The 23,185-nt window shown below is 48.5% G+C and overlaps 1 protein-coding gene across 1 annotated transcript in view; it reads right to left on the bottom strand.

Annotated features, from left to right (window-relative positions):
• Positions 1 to 6: 6 nt before the first annotated feature.
• si:dkeyp-19e1.3 (USP6 N-terminal-like protein) overlaps positions 7 to 23,185 on the bottom strand; it is a 34,173-nt gene continuing 10,994 nt past the window's right edge. Inside the window, exons 2-14 of the mRNA XM_062547488.1 lie at positions 19,096 to 19,169; positions 17,108 to 17,193; positions 16,077 to 16,116; positions 15,511 to 15,591; positions 14,964 to 15,071; positions 13,517 to 13,626; positions 9,245 to 9,293; positions 7,632 to 7,752; positions 6,843 to 6,937; positions 6,556 to 6,621; positions 5,309 to 5,408; positions 3,238 to 3,390; positions 7 to 2,703 (exon numbers count right to left, since the gene is read on the bottom strand). Coding sequence (XP_062403472.1) covers positions 1,430 to 2,703; positions 3,238 to 3,390; positions 5,309 to 5,408; positions 6,556 to 6,621; positions 6,843 to 6,937; positions 7,632 to 7,752; positions 9,245 to 9,293; positions 13,517 to 13,626; positions 14,964 to 15,071; positions 15,511 to 15,591; positions 16,077 to 16,116; positions 17,108 to 17,193; positions 19,096 to 19,161 — 2,349 coding nt within the window. The 5' untranslated portion in view covers positions 19,162 to 19,169 and the 3' untranslated portion in view covers positions 7 to 1,429. The remainder of the gene's footprint in view (positions 2,704 to 3,237; positions 3,391 to 5,308; positions 5,409 to 6,555; positions 6,622 to 6,842; positions 6,938 to 7,631; positions 7,753 to 9,244; positions 9,294 to 13,516; positions 13,627 to 14,963; positions 15,072 to 15,510; positions 15,592 to 16,076; positions 16,117 to 17,107; positions 17,194 to 19,095; positions 19,170 to 23,185) is intronic.

The following is a 23,185-nucleotide window of genomic DNA, read 5'->3' as shown; positions in this document are numbered from 1 at the left end:
CACACAGAAGTTAAGCTTTCTCTTTCTTTTTTTCCTTATGTGATATAACACACCATTCAACAGCCTTTGGCTTGGAGTTCCTCTCTCCTTGACAGGAGGATGCACCTGAGACACTCGTGCTGAAAACTTAAATACTTCCTGTACACAAAACACAAACATGAGTAGAAGAGAAATATAAAAAAAACAGACAACACTATAAATTAATAAAGCATTATATGACCTTCATAAGAACCACACAGAAAATAAACAAACAAAAAATGATGAACTTCTGTACACCAATAAATGTTGCCTCCTCCAGGTGGCGCTATTGCTTCAGAAATGGCACTTGGCTGCTACACTCCCGTCGGACATCTGATATAATGGTAGCGTGGTCACAGCAGACACCCATCTACACACTACTGGGACATCCCCTGGTTGACGCCTTAGTTCAGTACAAAGGTGCACCTTTCTGTCTGTGATATTGAAAAGTGTCTTCTCGTATTCATATTCATATTCATATATATATATATATATATGACCGCCATCTTATTTCTTTACATTTGGCTTACAGTATTCCTTTTTAAACAGAACTCACTGTAATATTAAAACAAAGCCAAGACTTATATGTTATATTCACAATTTCAAACCAAAACAAAACAAAACAAAAAGAGGATGACTGTAGAACTCAGGAAGTATTACTCATAGGCAACACACTAGCAAACAGGAAGTGATAGCAGATTAGTTTCTGCCTGGTTGTGCGAGTGTGGGTGTATATGTGTGTGTGTGTGCGTTGTGGTGCATATTTAAAAGGTGTGACTTCCATGACGATATGCGTGACAAACAGCAGAGCCGCTAGCGTCTGCTAACATGGGCATGGCCGGCTGTGGACACTGAGAGGGCATTGGTGAACCTGCTCACACAGCACCAGGCTGGCGGGCAAAGGGAGAGTGTGTGAGTGTGTGTGTGTGTGTGTGTACTGTGTAGGGGGGGGGGGGGGCACTTCTGGAGATGACCAGTTAGTGCTTGCAAGAGGAGCGCCGTGTTGAATTCAAAACAGTCTGATAAGGTGGAGAAGTGATATCTCAGTGCTGGTTGTATTAATACTGCTTAAGGGAGTTCACTCATACTAACACTAAGGTTACGCACTCATGGCTTTTCTTAGCATTCAAGGACACGCACACTCGCACACACACAATAGTATCAAACTCTCTACAAACGCACAGACAACTTAAAATTAAATATGCCCTTCATACAAGTCCAGCTTCTGAATGAAAAATATTTATAAAACGTTTGATCCCCAAGTAAGAAAATGTTCATCAAAACAAAACACTTGTCTTTTTGCTGTCTACCAAACTTCGCAGAACAATAACATACTGAATCGCTAAACAGTATAAATACACATGACAAGTACGTAAAGGAAGGGTCATTGGTGGTCAGACTAGTATGGCTTCTAGAAGGTCACCGACTTTGGCAGCTGGTGGGTGTTGGCGTGCAGGCGGTAGAAGTCCGTGTCGGGCGTGAGTGCCGCGCGGGAGCCTGCGGGTTGTGCGGAGGGTTTGAGGGAGACGGGTGGAGGTCCCGGGGGCACTCGTAGCCCCGAGGTGGGGGACCCGCGGTGGCCTAGAGCCCCCAGCCGGAGGGCCTCTCTGCTGGCCGAGTGGACACAGGGTCTGGGGGAGGTGGAGGGCGGTGTGGAGGGAGGAGGCGTCGGGGTCAGGGAGAGCCGGTCGGCGAAGCAGGGCGGCGGCAAGGGGAACACGGAGTCCGGAGTGACCCAGCAGTCCTGGCCCTGGTACTCCAGCTCCTGGGGCAGGTGGGGGGGCGTGGGGGTGCAGAACTCCGGAGGAGGGGTGGGGGGCTTGTCCGAGACACAGAAGCTGGGTGGGGGTGGGGGGAGAGCGGAGGAGGAGATGGAGGAGGAGATCCTGGCGGGTGGGGGTGGGGGCAGGCCGCGGGTGCCCCGCGCTGGATGGTGGCCGGAGATCGCACCTGAGGCGGCGCCGTGGTCCAGGCCGGCCGCCTGCTCCAGGAGCCTCTGCAGGTAGCGGTCCTCCTCCTCCTCGTCCTCCGTGTCGGCGCGCGGCTCGCCCTCCGACAGGTTGTCGTACTGCGACGTGTTGGAGGGCCGGCGGTCGCCGGCGGGCGAGGGCACGGCGAGGCTGGTGGGGAAGCGCGGCGGCTGCAGGGCGATGCGGGCGCCCGGCTCCTCCAGGATGAGCGCCAGCGGCTCGGGACCGCCGGGGAAGCCGCCGCCGCCGCCGCTAACGGCCGAGCGCGCCGCCAGGGCCCGAGGCTCGTCGCTGTACAGCGGAGGCGGCGGCGGCAGGTCCGGCAGGTTGAGCGAGTCCACGCTGCGGCGGTCCGGCTCCAGGCTCGGAGGCGGCGGCCACTCGGTAGCCGCGACGGCAACGTTGCCGTTGTCGTCGTCGTCCGCCGGAACCTTCGCTCCGCTCCGTCCGATGGCGGTCGCCGGCTCCTCCTCCGGCGTCGGCAGGGACTGGCTGTGCACGAGCACGGGGTCCGGCGAGGGCAGGGCCGGGGGCTCCGACTGCCCCAGGGTCCTAGGCTCCGGCTGGGCGACGGGAGACGGGGTTTTGTCCGGCGAGATGACGTCCTGTCGCGGAGGCTGAGCCGCAGCCGGGGCGACGGACTGGGGCTGTACCGGGATCAGTAGCACCGGGCGCTCCTGACCCAGCGGCCTCATCGGCTGCTCGTCTCCCTTTGCTGCGGAGATAAAAAAAAACAAAAAAAACACGACCCAACAACCATGTTTATTATGAAACATAATCTCTGAAATTAATGAATCTGAAAAATATCTGAGAGCTAACTCAAAGCTAACAGAGCAACTGGTAAACCTTCTAACAAAAGATGCCCATGCCTTAATGCCACTAACAAAACAAAGCCATGTCATGTAGTCACAGGTACAGTATCTACATTAGCATGAGCCATATTAGCCCAGCTCATAGAGCAAGAGGGCGCCAACACCACCAACATGATGGGCTTGTTACTGAGTGAGCTCACATACTGATGAAGCAGAAGTGGATATTGCTAGCTAGAACTAGAGCCTATTTATTCTACTAAACAGGAACCTGTGTTTTTAATCAACATATGTGTAGTGTGAGGAATAGGCTCAATCTAAGGTAAAGTCTACTTCTCTGTTAGCTGCAATTCAAATGTGGTGACTGTGTGTGTGTGTGTGTGTGTGTGTGTGTGTGTGTGTGTGTGTGTGTGTGTGTGTGTGTGTGTGTGTGTGTGTACCTGGGGGAGGCAGGTCCAGCTTCATCTTGCGCAGCTCGGACATGGAGGCCTGCAGCTGCTCGATGACCAGGTCGTCGCTGACGCAGTACGAGGTGGCGATCTCCTCCTGCAGGAACTCCCGCAGGTCCTCAAGGCACATCTTCAGCAGGCGCTCTGACCAATCACATCAATACCAATCAGCACAACCGAACCGACCAATCACATTTCCCCAGATATCATATTTAGCTAAGGCACAACAGATTAAACTAACCGTGTAACAGCAAGGATGGGCAAAAATGCATCAACATTCATTTTCAAATCAAATACCCTTATTAAGTGCTTTAAAATTAACTACAAAATACAGTAGCCAGGCCATGTATCAAGATAAAAACTGTATTTTGGATTTGAAATTACTTTGCAAACCTTCCGTATCTGTCAATTTAATGTATTCCTTCATCAGTACACTGACTCTGTTGATAAAGTGGACAGTGAGAGCAGCAGCCTTTCTCTGCCTGCGAGATATGCCATAAATCTCCAAACAGTCAACATATCAACTATGCTGACCTGCATGTTACATCTCATTGCGTACTGTATCAGAGATGTACTCAGAAACTCATAACTGAACATGTCAAGTTTTACAAACTAACAACCGAACCTAACACTGACATATACAGTAGAACGGAGAATGAGGTCTCTGCCATTACCAATGCATGGCCAGACTGCTTGATACTGCACTGTATGTATGTCACTGTTGGTCAGGTAGGATCATGACCCTTTCAGCTGGTTTTAACCAACTGGGTACCGTGTAAGTGCTAAATGGGGTTATATTGACGCCAAAGGGGCATATGGATTTTTTTCATGGTGTTATTTTAGGTGATGAACAGACAGAGAGGACTCGCACTCGGAAAGGTTTTAGGTGATACATGAGGAAGCCTTTTGAGCTATGTTGAGATGACATTTGGTACTGGTTCCATGCGTTCTGATGATAACAGTTCTCAAGAATAAACTGATGGAAGTTCTCTTCTGAAGAAACATGAAGTTGGTGTGAGACAGGGGGGGGGGGCGTTTGCATGTGTGGGACTGACCAGTTGTGATCTGTGCATGATGAGTAATGTGTAGGTTGCTCAATCAGGTTACATTCACACTTTTATGCCATCACATCACCAAAAGGATTGGTTATCAAATATATTTGGCAGACACACCTATAAAGTATTTTGACGCAAAATACACAGCTAAGAAGTATTTTGATACAAAATATGAAACCATTTTTTTCAACCCAATAAAATATTTTAAAGAACAATCCGCACACTTCAAGTCTTTGTGCAAAAAAGCTTTACTGATTGCTAGCTTTCGGTCGTTAGACCTTCATCAGGCAGATGCGACCGAAAGCTAGCAATCAGTAAAGCTTTTTTGCAGAAAGACTTGAAGTGTGCGGATTCTTCTTTAAAATATCCAGTCACTCTTAATCCTGCACCTCACACAGATGAGCGGTGATTTTTTTACTTTTTTTTACTTTTTTGCACCCAATAAAATACCAAGAATTCGATCAACAATCAATCCACTGATCACAAGACATGGAACAAGCCTAGTCCACCACCAATGCTCTTTCAGTGGAGATCCTCACTTAAGTTCTCTTAAGGTCTTGGACTATGCTTAATCCACATCCAGGAGACAAGGCCCAGTAAGTGGACATAGATTGGACATTGATGGGACTGAAGTTAAATAGACATAATATTGAACATTGATTTCTGATAGGACAATGGATATTGGACATTGATTTCTGATTGGACAATGGAGATTGAATATAGAGTTGCTTCACTGATCCCATTGGTCTGTTTCTCATCAGTGAAGTAATCGTTCCCACATGAGCACCTATTCTTGTACATCCTCTCTCAGTTTCAACCACTATATATATATATAGAACTGGACATAGCCTCTATGCCATCAATGGTTTCAATTGACTATAAATAAATGCCCCCACTACATAGCAACAGCAACAAGTCTCCCGCCTGCTGTGACCACAGGTCTAACAGTTCTCACAGACGTCACAGACAGAGTCGGTCTCTCTCTCTGACAGGGCTCAGATACTCACTCTTGTGCAGCTTGAGGGCTGTGTAGGCCATGGCTGTGAGGACCCGCTCCCCCTCCATGATGTAGATGTCCCACAGACGAAGGGTCAGCGTGAACGGAGTCTATGGAGAGAAGGGTGGAGGGGCGGAGGGGCGGAGGGGCGGAGGGGCGGACACACAACAGTTAGGCTCTTCTGAGGACACTCAACAGTCAGCCTCTACTGAGGACACTCAACAGTCAGCCTCTACTGAGGACACACAACAGTTAGCCTCTATTGAGGACACACAACAGTCTCTACTGAGGACACTCAACAGTCAGTCTCTACTGAGGATACAACATTCTCTGCTAAGGACACTCAACAGTTAGTCTCTTCTGAGAACACTCAAGTCAGCCTCTACTGAGGACACAACATTCTCTACTAAGGAGGACACACAACAGCCTCTATTGAGGACACTCAACAGTTAGTCTCTTCTGAGGACACTCAAGTCAGCCTCTACTGAGGACACTCAACAGCCTCTATTGAGGACACTCAACAGTCAGTCTCTTCTGAGGACACTCAAGTCAGCCTCTACTGAGGACACTCAACAGCCTCTATTGAGGACACTCAACAGTCAGTCTCTACTGTGAGGACACAACATTCTCTACTGAGGACAGGACACACAACAGCCTCTATTGAGGACACTCAACAGTCAGTCTCTACTGAGGACACACAACATTCTCTACTGAGGACACACAACATTCTCTACTAAGGACACAACAGCCTCTATTGAGGACACTCAACAGACAGCCTCTATTGAGGACACTCAACAGTCTCAGAGTAATAAAAAAATAACTAGAGCAATTCACAGTAGTTTACACGGTTGGTATGAGTGACACCGATTAGAAAGTAGAATTTCCTGTCCTTATGAAAACAAACGGCATGTTTGTGTGTTTGTGTGAGTGTGTGTTTTTTTTTGTGTGTGTGTGTGTGTGTGTGTGTGTGGTGATGTAACACTTAGTCCATTTCAGCGCAATTCTATTATTAGAGATTGCTGAAAGCATTCCTTTTGCCGTTGGTCACCATGGTGACGCAAGGAACCTTCAGGAAGATGCGATCTGATTGGATGACCTTAGACTAGCATAAGGTCGTTTCTTTCCCTTGGAGACAAATCGCCTGCTCATGCGCACACACACACACACACACACACGCACAGTGCCCACACACACAGACAGCACCATAAGGAACCACTACTTCCTCTTGACCTGTAGCGGTTAAGAAGGTCAACTCACCCTGTCGATGAAGCACTGCAAGAACCACTTGGTGGTATAGATCCCAGTTAACATCTGCTCCCTTTCCTGTTGACAGAGATAGGACAACGACATGAGCGACAGATTAAGCGTCATACCAATACTGAACAACTGAGGTTGGTCACTTGGATGTGTGTATACAGTACATATAAACACCAGTGATGTGTGCATGTGTGTTTTTGAGAGAAAGTGAATGTGCTTTGTCAGTGGTGTGTGTGTGTGTGTGCGTGTGTATGTGTGTGTGTAAGTGTGAAAGAGAGATGTTTCACCAGATGTTTCTTCAGCTTGGGCATAAGTTTGGACATGATCTGCTCGTGGTGGCTCTGGAACCGGTGGAGCTTGGGGAACCCCGGGATGAAGAACCCTATAGAACAATGCAGAAGAACAGGAACCGGGTCATTGCTGAGGAAGTACCGTATCAGTGTCTCTGGACCCAACACACAGCTTTCCAAGAACGAACACAAGCAGGGACACCAGGATATGTTCTGTACAACCGTATAGGGATTACGTGGTCCAGTCCGCAATTCTGGAAATTTCTTTTATATATTTGGGCTCAACAACCAATCACTTCACAATCAATCACATTCGCCATAGACAGAACAAAAACCTCACACTACTCATATGTAGCATAAACAGGCTATTAAGTATAGTTGTAGCAGGGCAAGTCCATGGAAATATTTTTTTTTTTTTTTATGTCACGTCCATAACGCCAATAAAATGGCATGGTATGGTATGATGTGAATGATTACATGAAATCTTTTTGGTTGAAGAATGTACATAAAAAAAAATAGTGCTTACATCATTCACATACAAATACCAAGGCATTTCATTGGCGTCATGGACGTGTGTGTGTGTGTGTGTGTGTGTGTGTGTGTGGGTGTGTGAGATTATGGCAGGCACAAGGCCAAAAGTACTGAGCATAAACAAACAGCCAGCCAGAGGCCCACGAGGAGCAATTTACTGGATTTCACAAAAAATGTTTAAACCTTTAATACGACAATATCTTTTTTTGACCATCATTCAGGCTGTCTGTGATTGGCTGACCAGGCGTGTCTCACCGTGCATTGCGTGCTTCTGATTGGTCAGCAGCTGGGAGAGAGCCCAGAAGGCATCCTCTTCGTTCATGTACATGAGCAGGATAGCGGCGATCTGGCTCATGCCCTGGCAGTAGCTCACCTCCTGAGAGAGGGAGGGAGGGAGGGAGGGAGAGAGAGAGAGGGAGGAAGAGAGAGAGAGAGAGGGAGAGAGAGAGAGAGAGAGAGAGGGAGGAAGAGAAGAGAAGAGAAGAGAAGAGAAGAGAAGATAGAGGGTTGACGGTTAAGCTTATGCAACAAATCAGCATCACCATCACATAGGTGCAGGAACACACACATCCATATTAGAGACATACACACTCACAGAAGCGCTTAGACACACACACACACACACACACACACAAACTCTAATCATCCCAGAGGGTGACTGGGTGCAGATGATAAACCAAGTCTTGCATGTGTGTCAAGTCTTAATTTTGGTGGCGGCCTCCCTGATTTGGCCCAAATTCCCCTTCTCTCTTTCTTCTTTCTTTCTCTCTCCCTCCCTCTCTCTATCCCCCTCTCTCTCTCTCCCTTTCTCTTTCCCGCTTGACCCACTTTCACACGGGCTCGCTGGGGGGATATGGGGACAGCAACACATGGACGCTTCCTCTGGCCAGCAGAGGGGTTTAACACACACACACACACACACACACTGCTTGACTCTCAGTTTTGACCCACACGCACACACAGCTTGACTGTTACTCTCATTTTTTTCACACACGCACACACACACACACACACACACACACACACACACACCTCTAGGTCTCTTCCTCATGTACTGCTGTCAATAGGAGATAAGACTCCGATGAATTCGCACCTCCCTGCTTCCTCTACTTTTCAGGGAAGCGCTCACCAGCTCATATGGGTGGGACTGATATCCAGGTCATAGGAGTGTGTATGTGTCTCTCTCTCTGTCTCTCTCTCACATACACACACACACACACACACACACACACACACACACCACAAGTCTCTGCGTATTAGGCAAAAATGTGTGAACATATCTTTCCAGGAGCTAGCAGAAAGGCCATTTAGTGTTATTCTTCAGGGAGATATACAAATCTATGCCATTCTGTCTCTTTCTGTGTGTGTGTGTGTGTTTGTTTGTGTGAGAGGGAGTGAGAGAGAGTGAGGGAGAGAGAGAGAACGTGTGTGTGTGTGTGTGTATGACAGAGTGAGGGAGAGAGAGAACGTGTGTACGTGTGTGTATGTATATGTGTGTGTGTGTGTGTGTGTGTGTGTGTGTGTGTGTGTGTTTTAAGCATGACCCTATAAATTATAGAGTGCATGCAGAGTGCCATTTACTGGGGTGAAGGGTGTGGTGGCTGGGCTTGGACCCCACAGCAGTTACTATATATTGCGTTATCCAACCTGCTTTCACTTACAAAACAGCACACACTAACACATAAAACACACACACACACACACACACACACTCTCTCTCTCTCTGTCTCTCTCTTACTCTCTCTCACACACACATACACACGCAGTCCAACACAGTTGCCCCCTGTCCCACTCTCTCTCTCTCTCTCTCTCTCTCTCTCTGTCTCTCTTTCTCTCTCTCTCTCTCTCTCACACACACACACACTTACCGTGTTGTACACAGAGTACGCTGACAGCACATGGAACAGAGCTTGTTGCCTGTAGGGGGAAACAGAGGAGAGAGCAGGTTACTACGAGTCTTTATGTCCGCCATACGATTTGCACATCTGCACACAAGACAGCTACAAGACAGCGGACATCCACACAACTAAGGTATACAGTGCTCACCCAATGGGCTCAGTGCACTAAAGTCACTTAGTACTGCCGTTTGACTTCCGGTGGAGCGTTAACTATATTGAAACGGCATCTTCAGTTTTATTCTGTTCCTTAAATATTCACTAAGACACGGAATATCTTGTTTTCCCAAATTTCAACGTGCTCAAATCCTTCTTTATCGTAACATGTTGATTCGCTAGGTGCAACACTCAACTGGGTCCGTGTAGACACGAATTACCATAGCAATTAGCCTGATTACCATCGACTTTCAAAGGCTCTGCGAGACTTTAGTCTGACCAACAGCCTGTGCTAACACGGTTTCTTGCCAGCGCTGGTTGACCCGCCTCCTTTAAGTGCCTCGGTTTGCTACTGGTAGATGTCAGAAAGCGGATTGCCGAGTTTAAACCAATAACAACACTCTTTCCGCTGCCTTGAACACGCCTCTACCCAGAGCCGTTGGAGCTGCTCAGAGTTGATTGGTTCTCGACCAAAGGGGGCAGTTCCGCAGATTTCGGGAACTCAGAAATCCTTCTCAATGAGCAGTTGACCAGACCAGCAGCAAAAGCCTGAAGGCGTTGCGTCACTGGGAGGGCGTGCCAGGCTACATAGCAATAGCTGCAGGTTCGAACACACCGGAAATTTAACGGCAGTACTAAAAACGTTTGTGCACAGAGCCTATAGAGGGTACAATCAGAGACTTTCTAATGAGGAGACAGTGCACTCTAAGAATCCTCCATATACATTTGTCTACACATGTCCCGCCCCTTTCCAAAAGTCCACATGTGAATACATCGTGCCAATCATGTGGTATGGTGTGAACACACTGTGCCTTGCACATGCGCAGTTCTGCTCAAAACAGCTACCCGACAAGTGCCCAAATAAGTGGCCAAATAAGTGGCCAAATAAGTGGCCAAATAAGTGGCCAAATAAGTGGCCAAATAAGTGGCCAAAGTGTGCTGCAACATGGCCGTTTGCATGGCCGTTTATTTGCACATTTGCAAATAAATAGACGCTATGGGTGGGAATGCAACTGTCCGGAGGGCGAGTGCGACTGGGCTCATTCATAATCACACACATCACATTCATTAACACAAAGAGAGACTTTTTCCATCGTTGGTCAGTGTGAACACTTTTATCGTTATGGTAGTATTCATCGTTATCGTTCTTGGTGTGAATGCCGCTTCAGCTTTAGCTTAGCGTCCTTCGTGCTAACTCTCACAGAGTGCTGCTGCTGCTGCTACTGCTGCTGCTGCTGCTACAGAGCACGCGTCTCTGCACCACTGACTGACTACGGCCCAGGGCCACACATGGGGTACTTCATCCCAAGGCAAACGCCATCCATTATGCATGGGGCTGGAGCAGAAAGCAGGGAGATCTCCACAGCGCTGCGTTGACACAGAGTGACGGGCCCAAGATGATGTTAAGGGGCTTTATAAAGGGAGGGGGTGCACACACAAGAGTGAAGAGGGAGATCACCACACGCTCCTCCCTTTAAGTAATCCTGCTTCTTCAAGGCCCGTTTTCCACTGGCTCTGAAGTATTAATGAAGAGGGGCGCGTGTGTGTGTGTGTGTGTGTGTGTGAGAGAGAGTTAGAGAGAGAGAGAGAGAGAGAGAGAGAGACCGTGCCTTATGTGTGTGAGTGAATGTGCATGCGTCCGTGTGTGTGAGAGAAAGACTGTGCTTACATGGTATGAATGTGTGTGTGTGTGTGTGTGTGTGTGTGTGTGTGTGTGTGTGTGTGTGTGTGTGTGTGTGTGCGCGCGCAAGTGTGAGTTTGTGTGACTGTATCTGTGAAAGACTGCTTACATGGTATGAATGCCTGTGTGTATGCACAAGTGTGTGTGTGTGTGTGTGTGTGTGTGTGTGTGTCCGACTCAAGCCAGTTTGCCAAGCAGACCACAAACAGCAGAAAAGGCTTCTCAGCTATCCCAGCCTCACCACACTTCAACATGATCTCTCCCCCTCTCTTTCTCTCCCATCTCTATCCATCCATCCCCCCAACTCAATCTCACCCTCTCTCCTCCCTCCCTCCCTCTCGCTGTCTCTCTATCCAACTTCCTTTGGAAGACTCAGAGGGAGAGGGAGGGAGAGAGAGAGATAATGTGTATGTGTGTGTGTGTGTGTGTGTGTGTGTGTGTGTGTGTGTGTGTGTGTGTGTGTGTGTGTGTGTGTGTGTGTGTGTGTGTGTGTGTGTGTGTGTGTATGTGTGTGTGTATGTGTGTGTGTATGTGTGTATGTGTGTGTGTGTGTGTGTGTGTGTGTGTGTGTGTGTGTGTGTGTGTTTGGGAGTGAGCGTCAGAAAGAAAGCAAAAGAGAAAGAAAGAGTAAGGGAGAGAGAGACAGACAGAGAAAGAAAGAAAGAGAGAAAGAGAAAGAGAGAGAAAGAGAGCGAGAGAAAGAGAGAGAAAGAGAGAGAAAGAGAGAGAGAGAGAGAGAGAGAGAAAAAGAGAGAAAGAGAGAAGGAGAGAGATCTCTCCAGCTCTCATCACACAAACATCCACATTCTCATCAGTGGCTCCACAGTCCGCGGTGGCTCATTTGACCACAAAGCTTTAGCCAAGCACTCGTGTTCCAGCTACTCTCAGTTCTGTTTGGACACACAGGACGGCGCTGACCTCAAGGTATGCGGGCTACGGAGCGCACGTTACGTTACTGAGGGGTGGGGCATTCATGAAGTGTGGCGCCATGTTCTTAGCCATCCAACAGCGAAGGGGACAGGAAACTACAGCTATTGTTAGGGCTACAACAGGCTCTAATCTATATAGCTCTAGCGTTACATCTTTTGTGAATGGAGAGAGAGAGAGAGAGTGAGAGAGCAAAAGAGCGATAGGGAACTAAGAACTAAGGGGCTAAAGAGTCTAAAACACTTGTTTACTAAGACAGTGAACCAGGAAGTCTTACCCTTTAAGTCTAACCCTTAAAGCCTATAATGCATTAGAACAACCAGGACACTCTTTTCCATCCACACTGGACAAGCATCTTTTCTGAAGCATGATGAGACATGTTGTCTTTGTTGGTAAAGACAGAAGAGGGAGAGAAAAGAGAGACACAGGGGATACGGAGAGAGGAGAGAGAGAAGAGAGAGACACAGGGGATATGGAGAGAGGAGAGAGAGAAGAGAGAGACACAGGGGATACGGAGAGAGGAGAGACACACACACACAAAGAGGAGAGAAAGGGAGAGAAGGGCTGTGTGTGCTGTGGGAGAGGGGCTGTGTGTGTATGTATGTGTGTGTATACGGGCGGAACTGGACATAAACAGCCGCATTCTGGGTCAAGGCAGCCCCAAGTCAGGCCTGAGTCGCTCACCGACCCATGCGCCGGCCGGCTGAGACTTCCTGTTCGGCCTCGGACAGCAAAAGCAACCGCCACGGCAACAGGAAGGCCAGCAGAGGCGGCTGGTCAACGCAGGAAACGCTGTTGTTTTGTTTTGGGGGACTTTTACAAGATTAGCCGCGGGATGTGTGTGTATGTGTCAGTGTGTACGTGTGTGTGTGTGTGGGGGGGGGGGGGGGGGGGGGGGATATAAGGAGGGCTACCAGGCACGGCGGGAGGCTTGATGTGGACACGAGCACGCCAGCGAAAGAGCGCCAGCAAGGGAGCGAGCCAAGAGATTAGGAGAGTTAAACGCAACACGAAAACAAACAGCGGGAGATTGGTGTAATGGGCATTTAACATGGGGAGAGCGGGATTAGGAGCGCACAACAGGCTACAGTAGGCACGCTGGTGTTAACAAGAGATTTGGACTTGTGTGTGTGTAGGTGTGTGTGTGTGTATCGGAATGTGATGCACGCACAGTTGTCTGAGTGCCTGAAAGAGTGTCTTTATGTGTATATCAGCAAAGTGTGTGTGTGTGTGTGTGTGTATGTGTTTAGGATGAAAGAGAGGGTGAAAGTGGTGTGTGTGTGTGTGTGTGTGTTCAATCTGATGGGAATGGGAGTAACTGCGTGTGCGTGTGTGTGTGTGTGTGTGTGTGTGTGTGTGTGTGTGTGTGTGTGTGTGTGTGTGTGTGTGTGTGTGTGTAGGGTGCAAGAGAGAGTGAAACGTGGTGTGTGTGTTCAATCTGATGGGAATGGGAGTGAGTGTGTGTGCTCTTGGTAACTCACTTGACTCCGAAGCGCTCCATGAACATGATGTGGTTCCTGAAAGTGCGGTTCACGTCCAGGTCGATCTGTTTGATCTCCGTGGAGAAGTTCCTGGCCTGCTCCTTCATTTTCTAAAGGCCAGACAAACACAGCCCCTTTAATTCACCCGTCTCCTTTTCTATGTCTACCTCACACACACACACACACAGACACACACACACACACACACACAGCTATTTCAGGTGATGGTGGTTGAAAGTAGGCCTTGACTCTTCTCTTCTGCTTCTGCTGCAGATGGCCTCTGTGGTCAAGAGTGTTTATTTTAAGGTGTGTGTGTACGTACGCGCTGAGCAGACCTGTCACGCACATACATACACATATACACATACCCCCACCCACACACACACACACACACACACACACACACACACATACACTACTGAAGCTTTTTCTCAGTTTGGACACTCCAGAGTCAGGGACAGGATGTTAACAAGGATGTTAGAAAAATACACACACACACACACACACACACACACACACACACATACACACACACACACACACACACACACTCAGACACACGACACATGCACACACAAAAGACACAGGGACCAAAACACGCAGCTCCAAATGTCTGCATAAGGAGTGCCAGTGGATGACTCATCTTTAAACTTTTGGTGTGTGTGCATGTGTGTGTGTGCGTGCGTGCGTGCGTGCACGCGTGAACGCGTGTGTGTGGCCTTCCGCTGAATGTGTTATGACTACTGGTTTAGAGGCCGGGACAAGGAGTGAAGAGGAGCATGAGTAACATTCACACTCCTCCTGCGGGCTCCCAATCAGCTAGGCAGCACAGAAGCACCCCCCCCCCCCCCCCCCCCCCCACACACACACACACACACACACACACACACACACACACACACATACACTGCTGACGACAAGCTGTGTGTGTATGTGTGAGGGTGTGTGTGTGTGTGTTTGTTCATCCTCCGCTGTGGTCAGTACAGGACGTTACGGACGTTAGCGGAGGAATGGTGGGACTATTAGACTGGAGCCGTGGGGTGGAGGGTGAGGGGTGGACCATAGATGGGACCCCAGAGACAAAACACACACACACCCATTACAAGCCACAGTGGCAAATACACACAAGCCAATACAAACACCACCAACACACACAAAGACAACCCCCCCACCCCCCACCCTCCTCCCACAAACACACACACCCAACCATACACACTGTACGTCATTCACATACACCCAAACAGTAGGGATGATTCATCCAATTAAAAAAGGTGAGACATCCTAAACTAGACTGATATAAACCACAGTGAGACACACAGAAATGACAGCATCAGAGCCCTGTGTGTGTGTGTGTGTGTGTGTGTGTGTGTGTGTGTGTGTGTGTGTGTGTGTCTTTGTGTGTATCTTTGTGTGTATCTTTGTGTGTGTGTGTGTGTGTTTCACTTACCTCGTACTTGCCCGAGTTCTCCTGCTTGAGACGCTCCACGTCCAGCAGCAGTGACCAGGCCTGTCCTCGGAGCTGGAGAGGAATGCCCTTATACACACGCTTCACCATCTACAGAGATACGGAGAGAGGGAGACCATAAGGAGGTGGGGAGGAGAGAGGGAGGGAGAGGGAGAAAGAAAGAGAGAGAGAGAGAGAGAGAGAGAGAGAGAGAGAGAGAGAGAGAGAGGGAGAGAGAGATACGGAGAGAGGGAGACGATAAGGAGGTGGGGAGGAGAGAGGGAGGGAGAGGGAGAAAGAAAGAGAGAGAGAGAGAGAGAGAGAGAGAGAGAGAGAGAGAGAGAGAAGGAGCGAGAGAGAGAGAGAGAGAGAGAGAGAGATACGGAGAGAGGGAGACGATAAGGAGGTGGGGAGGAGAGAGGGGGGGAGGGGGTCAAATCCTTGAGAAAGGATGGGGAAGCTGCTCTGATCTGATCAGGAGAAATTGGACACTGATCCAGGTGTGTGTGTGTGTGTGTGTGTGTGTGTGTGTGTGTGTGAGTGTGTGTACCTTATCACTGCTCCTGTACTTGTCCCACTTTTTCACCATCTTCAGCCATTTGTCCACCCGCTCAATCTCCTGCAGTCTTTGCTGGTCACGCACACACAAACACAAACCAAAGGTCAACAACTACAGGTCAACAACAGATTACATCAACATTCTGGTCCAGAAAACAGTCTACAGTAATTTCCCGCATATAAGCCACATTGTGTGGTACTGGTGAAAACGAGTGCATGCAGGTCAACAGTGTTCCTCAGGTCTGTCTGAGAGATGTGTGTACATATCTAGTGAATGATTGTTTTTGTTTTTATTTTATGGTCTTATATGTTATGTTGTAAGTAACAATAGCTTTGGCAACACTGTCCCCATACAGTCATGCTGATAAAGCAACTTTGAATTGAATTGAATTGAATTGAATTGAATTGAATTGAATTGAATTGAATTGAATTGAATTGAATTGAATTGAATTGAATTGAATTGAATTGAATTGAATTGAATTGAATTGAATTGAATTGAATTGAATTGAATTGAATTGAATTGAATTGAATTGAATTGAATTGAATTGAATTGATTACCTTCTCCTCCACTGCACTTCGTGATGGCAGCTCCTGCTCACTGTGGAAAACCATATGATCATGTTCAAAGAAATGAAATACACTCAGGAATCACAAGAAATGCGGAACGCCAAGGCACTCTCCTAAGGAATAGAACTGCTTTAATACATGTGCTAGTTCACATAGAACATATAAATAAAGCCAACATGTTTTGGCCATCTACACCATCACACTTGCCCTGATGAAGACCTAGATGGTGGCCGAAACATCTTGCCATTGCTTTACAGGTGTTCTACAGTATATGAACTAGCATATGTATCAAAGCGGTTCTATTTCTTAGATGAGTGCCTTGGCATCCTAGCATCCTTGGCATCCAATTTCTGTTTTCTCCCCCCCCGCCCCAAAAGATCACCGTCTAATTGCAAATTTACAACATCTGAACGCTGCAGCCCTCCACTTTGGTCTAGCCTGTTGTAGAAACACAGGGATCACTTGGACACAGATCACAAGCACACAAACCTGTTCCGTAGTTATAGTATTCATAAACACCAACTTATATCTGAACATCTCAGTAAGCGTATATTTTCCGTGGCCAGTGACTCGGTGTGGTGAGGTGTGCTTACGTAAAGGATATTAGGTGACCTCTGACCTGTGAGGGACGTGTTGCTGATTAGTCAGCAATAACGTAAACGCCTAAAAACGGGATGCGTCACGAACGATGCATCACGACACAACACGTCACGCGCCCTTTTGAGCAGAACGCTTATCGGGCGCCGTGTTTTCTATTTTTATATGTTGCTTGTGTTGAAATGGGATATTACAACAAGAGATGTGACGCAACGGACGTACATATCGAATTTGATTTGATCAACGGACCACGGCAGGTGCTTGTATGCAGTTAGGAGTAGGACACGGTAGTGTGTGAGTAAGGGGCCTCGCCTCACCTGACCCCGACGACTGCTGTGAAAAGGGGGGTGATGAGGACAAGGTCACCCTTGAGTGGATGTGTGGGCCTCCGTAACAGGGGCTCAGCCTGGAGAAAACACACTTACTGTTTGAAACCAAAGCGGTCAGTGAACTTGAAGATGCTGAAGTCGCCATCCTCCCAGGGGTCGATGTGAAGGTCCTTGTGCCTGCCCTAAACACACCAACACACACAGACACAGAGGCACACACAAACACAGGTTTGCTCAGATGCAGACAAAAAAAATAACTTCCGGATGAAAAGTACAAAAGCTTGTACAATATGACCACTTTAAAAAAATAAAAAATAAAAGCCCCTCTGCCGTTCTGCTGTAGTTGCTGGGGTTTGTGGGAGACTAATGCTTTATTTAGAGTCCTGCTTCACAGAGCCATCGCACTGAGCCTTATCTGTGCACACGGGGATCTCGCCAGACGCCATCAGCCAAAACATTGTGCAACACACATCACCCCGGGAGCACTTTATTTTCTACACTCGCAGATCCTGAGCTCTTATTTAACCATTTATGTGCCTCGAACGGTGTCTGTCTGTCTGAGGCACATCCGAATGAAAGGAGCTCCACTTGGGGATGAAACTAAACAGAACAACCCAGCAGTCTGGAAACACTGCAAGCCAGCTACGGCAGTTGTACGACTCGCACTACTATGGCTATGGAGAGTTGAACACTAACAGAACACTGGTCTCGGATCAGTGGTCAGAATACAGCCAATAGGGGAGCGGACTGAGAACGTCGGCCGATGTGATTGATGAGTCGATGAGGGGTACCTGCTGCTACGGCTTACAAATGGGCAAAATTCCCAATTGCAGTCTGTTGTTGAGCTGGGGGTGTAGGTTGTCGGTGGCGTAAATGGCTCTATAAATCTCAGAGCAGTGAAAATTAAACACAAGGTCCCTTGGATGACCTGCTCCAGTATGAGAAAGGAGATCAGCGGGGTGAACCAAGCATCGTTACTCACATCACGGAGCAGGAAGAGAGAGAGAGAGAGAGAGTGTGTGTGTGTGTGTGTGTGTGTGTGTGTGTGTACAGAGGTGACACAGCAGCTGTGCAACATCAGCATCTCCCCAGCAGACACATGCATGCCTGTGCACACACACACACTCCCTGTAGCATGTGCTGAGGAAAACGTGGCACTTCATAACCAACCAATCATAAGTCAGTCTTTCCTACGGCTCCTCTGAGCCAGCCAATGTTAATGAGGGCACTCATGAATCAGTGCCTGCTAATGTCCAACTTCCTGTCTATGGCAGGACAATCCCCATCTCCCTCTCTGTCACCTCACTGACACACACACACACACACACACACACACACACACACACACACACACACACACACACACACACACACACACACACACACACACACACACACACACACACACACACACACACACACACACACACACACACACACACACACACACACACACACGCACACACACACGCACGCACGCACACACGCAGACACACACACACGCAGACACACACACAGACACACACACAGACACACACACAGACACGCAGACACACACACAGACACGCAGACACACACACACAAACACACACACACACACACATACACACACACGCAGACACACACACGCAGACACACACACGCAGACACACACACGCAGACACACACACACACACACACGACAGAGTGAGTCACCTCACGCCCGTAAACAAAAACTACAGCATGCCCTCTGAACAATGCATTCCTTGCCGCACACAGAGGATGACTCTCCTTGTTTCTATATCAGGCACATGAACAGGTCAGGGCACCATGTCACCTCTGGCTGACAAAAACCAGTCAGGCAGAGTGCACTGGTGAAAGTATGTGGCACTTGTGAGTGTAGCCAAGGGCTCAGAGCTAGGCTAACCCTCCCATATGGGTGAGTGTAGCGGGGGGGCTCCAAGCTAAGCTAACAGCCCGATGGTTGAGCAAAGCAGATGGCTCAGAGCTATGCTACCATAGGATACCACCATTGCTAGGATAACTACCCTTATGACAGAGGATAGCAGAAGGCTAAAAGCTAGGCTAAATGCCCATATACTGACCTTGTCATACTTTGAGATGATGTCCGCTCGTTCCTCAGCTATTATCGTGTCGATGTCCTTCTTCATCTCAGAATCTGGATGGAGGGAACAAAGATCAGAGAGGAAACTGTGTTAAGCATCTATCACACACTCTCACACACACACACTCACACACACACACACACTTTTCCTTCAAGCTTACTGAGATGTCAAGTACGGAGTGAACAGATGCACTTCTTGGCCATCCTAAACTCAACAGTATAGCTTAACATGCTGGCATGAAAGGTCACTGTGTCAAAGATTAGTCAAAGTACTGAGATAGTCATAACTGCACTGAGAGCAGCCATGCCTACAAAATGCACAACACCCCCCCCCCACACACACACACACAGAGCTGAGAGTGAAAGGATGCCTGTCAGCACACACTGTGGTTTCAAAAGGAGGAACACACCCTACTGGCCCAGGGGAGAGAGAAAACTGTGAGTGTGTGTCAGAGTGTGTGTAAATGAGAGCAGGTGTGTGTGTGTGTTGAACTGTTAAGGAGAGGTGTGTGTTGTACTGTTAAGGAGAGGTGTGTGTGCGTGTGTGTGTGTGTGTGTGTGTGTGTGTGTAGGCAGGGAGGGCAGGATAGAAGAAGAGAGAGAGAAAAAGAAAAAAAACAAACAGTGTGTCTGTCACGGTGTATGACCAGGTGTGTCTGTTTTTAGTATTACAAATAAAGTGTGTGTTTGTGTGTGTATGTGTGTGTATGTGTGTGTGTGTGTGGACTAACTGAGGGGTTAGCCCAACACATGTGTCTGAATGCTGGGGGAGCCTGGTGGGAGAGGTCAGGCACCAGTGGCAGAGCAGACCTCAGCTGCTCCAACTGTTCCTCCAGCTGGCTAACAGTGTGTGTGTGTGTGTGTGTGTGTGTGTGTGTGTGTGTGTGTGTGTGACAATGAGAGAGAGTGAGAGAGAGGGCAAGGGGGAAAAAAGAGAGAGAGAGTCTGTCTCATGCCCAAAATAGAAAGGTAGCACTTCTTCAGTTTTGACTACAGCGATGCACTCTGGGCAGAGACGGGATGTAGCCTAGACTCACGACAAACCACATGCAGTGTGTGGGTCAACACGCACACACACACACACACACATATATACATACGTGTGTTTGTGAGTGCACGGGCCTGTGTGTCTGACAACCATGAGAGGAGGGTAGCACGTGTGTGTGTGTGTGTGTGTCTGTGTGTGTCTGTGTGTGTGTGTGTGTGTGTGCCTGTCAACCATGAGAAGAGGGTAGCAGCTTCTCGCGACCCTTCAGCATGGACACACACCTGCTGGCCCGTGCTCCATGTTGAGTGGACAATACTCCACCCTCACCCACTCCCCTATCCAGCCTAACCTCTCCCTACACCAGCAGCCATATCTGAGTCTAGGCAACACCTCTACACTCATAACTCTGTGGAGTGAGTCTAGCCAACAACACCTCTACAACCCATCATCTAACTTACTCAGTGGTTCCCGACCTTTTCTGGCAGGTGAGCCTAATTTCATGTTGCAAAACGCTGGCGACCCCAATCGAAGTTGGCCAAACATACTGTATGAAGCTTGCTAGGACGCTTAGGGGAAATTAAAGTACCGCTCTTGACTGGATGTTACAGCACAGAGGCGCTCTTAATTTCCCATAAACGTCATAGCAGGCTTCATACAGTATGTTTGGCCAACTTCGCATGCCTAGTTGCTTTGCTACTTTCCTATCAAGCATGACTTTGTCGCGAGCCCACTCAGACAGCCTCTCTGACACTCACTTTCTGCTCCCCGCTCTGAGGGAACTTGACCTAGATCCCAAACGAACATGGTTGAGGCTATAAGGAAAGGGGATGAATGTAAAGAAAGATGTTTACATTCTGTTCCTCTTCCTATTTGCCCTCACTTTCACTGCCCCCTCTCGGTCTTGCCCACACCGCGACCCCTTCTTGTTTTCATGTTCTTTAGAACTCCTGTTCTCACGCACCTGTTCCGTTTTCCCTTTCATTTCGTCAGGCTGACCGAGACAGAACCTCACGTCACTTTAGCCTTCTGTGCCAACCGCGCACATTCCTTGTAAAGAAAAGACAACTGTTGTGTCCATCACAAAAAAAAAACATGCCCTGGCCCCTGAGGGTCAAAGAAAGTGAGGACACCGCTATGAGGTTAGTGAAGAGATGAACCGGAGACAGACAGACAGACAGAAGAGGCAAAGAACGATTGATAGACTACAATGCAACGTATGGTGGTTCATGAGTTAATACCATGCATATGTTGGATTTATATTTTTAGATTTTGTTGCTTCAGGGACAAAATCCCATGGCCCATGCAGGCTCTGACTCTGAGAGAGGTGACAGTGCAGGCGTCAGGTCGGGAGAGACACAGACCTGAGATGTGAGGCATTACGAGGTCACAATGTGGTAGACACCAGGGGGTACGCCACTCAGTCCTTTCCAAGCCTCCAGTGTGACAGGAAACTGCATGGGCCAGTTCTTGTAGAGAGCCAATGTCCCTCGGGAAAAATACAGGCCTACTACACACTCTCAGACAGAACCCAGGCAATCTTACCGCCCAACACACCTACTGGACAAATTCCCTTGACAGGACCAAGAAGAACCTCAGGCACCGTAGCACTCAAAGCTAGCAAGACAGCTACAGCACAGACCCCCAGGGCTGCCACAGCACGCTAGAGGGTGGGCAGTGCAGATTTAAACAGCACTGAAGCGAGCACTGATCACAGGTGGAGAGAGCTGTGTGTGTGTGTGTGTGTGTGTGTGTGTGTGTGTGTGTGTGTGTGTTCAGAACTGAGAACTGAGATAAGAGAACAAACCTCGAGCTCAGAGAGTGACACTTACTCGTTTCTCATTTCCCTCAGGCTTGCGACAGTGACAAGAGTTTGAGCAGGAGAGAGAGAGCGAGAGAGAGAGAGATAGAGAGAGAGAGAGAGAGAGAGAGAGGAATGAGAGAGAGAGAGAGAGAGGTGGGGAGGACACAGGCAGATATGGATATGTAAAGGAGAGATAAAGAGAGATACAGAGAGAGAGAAGTGTTAGAGATAGAAAGAGGAGAGGAAAGGAAGTCAAGAATAGGTGGAGGGCTTCTGAGAGTGATAGGTGTTAATACAAGTGTGTGTGTGTGTGTGTGTGTGTGTGCTTTATAAAATGAACACACCGCACAAGACAGCTCTGAATAGAGATGCAGATCATGATAACGCTTCTGCTTACTGACCTGATGCACGACGGGAAAGTTAAAAAACGAAACACACAGCGTCACCACGGCGACCACAGAGTCTATTACTGCCACCAACAAAACCCTGACAATGCTGAGAACTGACGAAAAAAGGAATCTACAGCAACATTGGGCTATGTAAGGCACGAGAGTAGATAAGACAAACCGTTTCAAACAAAACTATCCTCCACAGTGCCTCTTCAAAATAATAACTCATGAATAAATTACATTTGTGGTCACAGGCTGTTGGCTTGTTGAGAAGAAACATCTCCCCTCAGAGAGCCATTGAGGGAATACAGTATTCAGGAAAAACTGCAACAGGGCCACAGTGATGAGTATGTCCACTGGCAATGCAACAGCTGAGCGCATCAACACAGTGTTGACAGACTGACTGGAGCCATCAAAGCTAAGGCCAAAGGTGACGAGGTGCGATATGGGAAGTCGCGGTGAGCGAGGTGAGCTTCCTGTGTAGCTCAGAGCATGAGACGGCTCTCCTCCAGTCCACCCCGGTCCAGCCCAAATCGGCCCAGCTTGCCGCCTCATTCTGGCCTGGGATTACTAATCAGCGTGACCTCCTCCTCTGGATTAGACCGCTGGGAGAAGATGTGGGATTAGCTGAGCTGCATCTGTGCTGTGGGCTTGAAGAACCAGTGGGCACACGCACACACACACACACACACACACACACACACACTACACAGACACACACACATCTCACATCACACCTCCTCCCCTTAAACGAGCCTGGCTTGACTTTTGACCTCGTTACAATCACACCCGTCAGCAGAGCAGCATTCCATCTCAGAGACCAGCCAGCCTTTGCTGCTGCATGCATGTGTTCAGCCCCTTAAATCAAACATAGCTAGAGATCTGTAAAAAG

The sequence above is a fragment of the Sardina pilchardus genome, chromosome 10 (genome assembly GCF_963854185.1).
Source record: "Sardina pilchardus chromosome 10, fSarPil1.1, whole genome shotgun sequence".
Classification (NCBI taxonomy): Eukaryota; Metazoa; Chordata; class Actinopteri; order Clupeiformes; family Clupeidae; genus Sardina; species Sardina pilchardus.
Note: the sequence above shows the minus strand (reverse complement) of the source record. Positions and strands in the feature narration are given on the sequence as shown.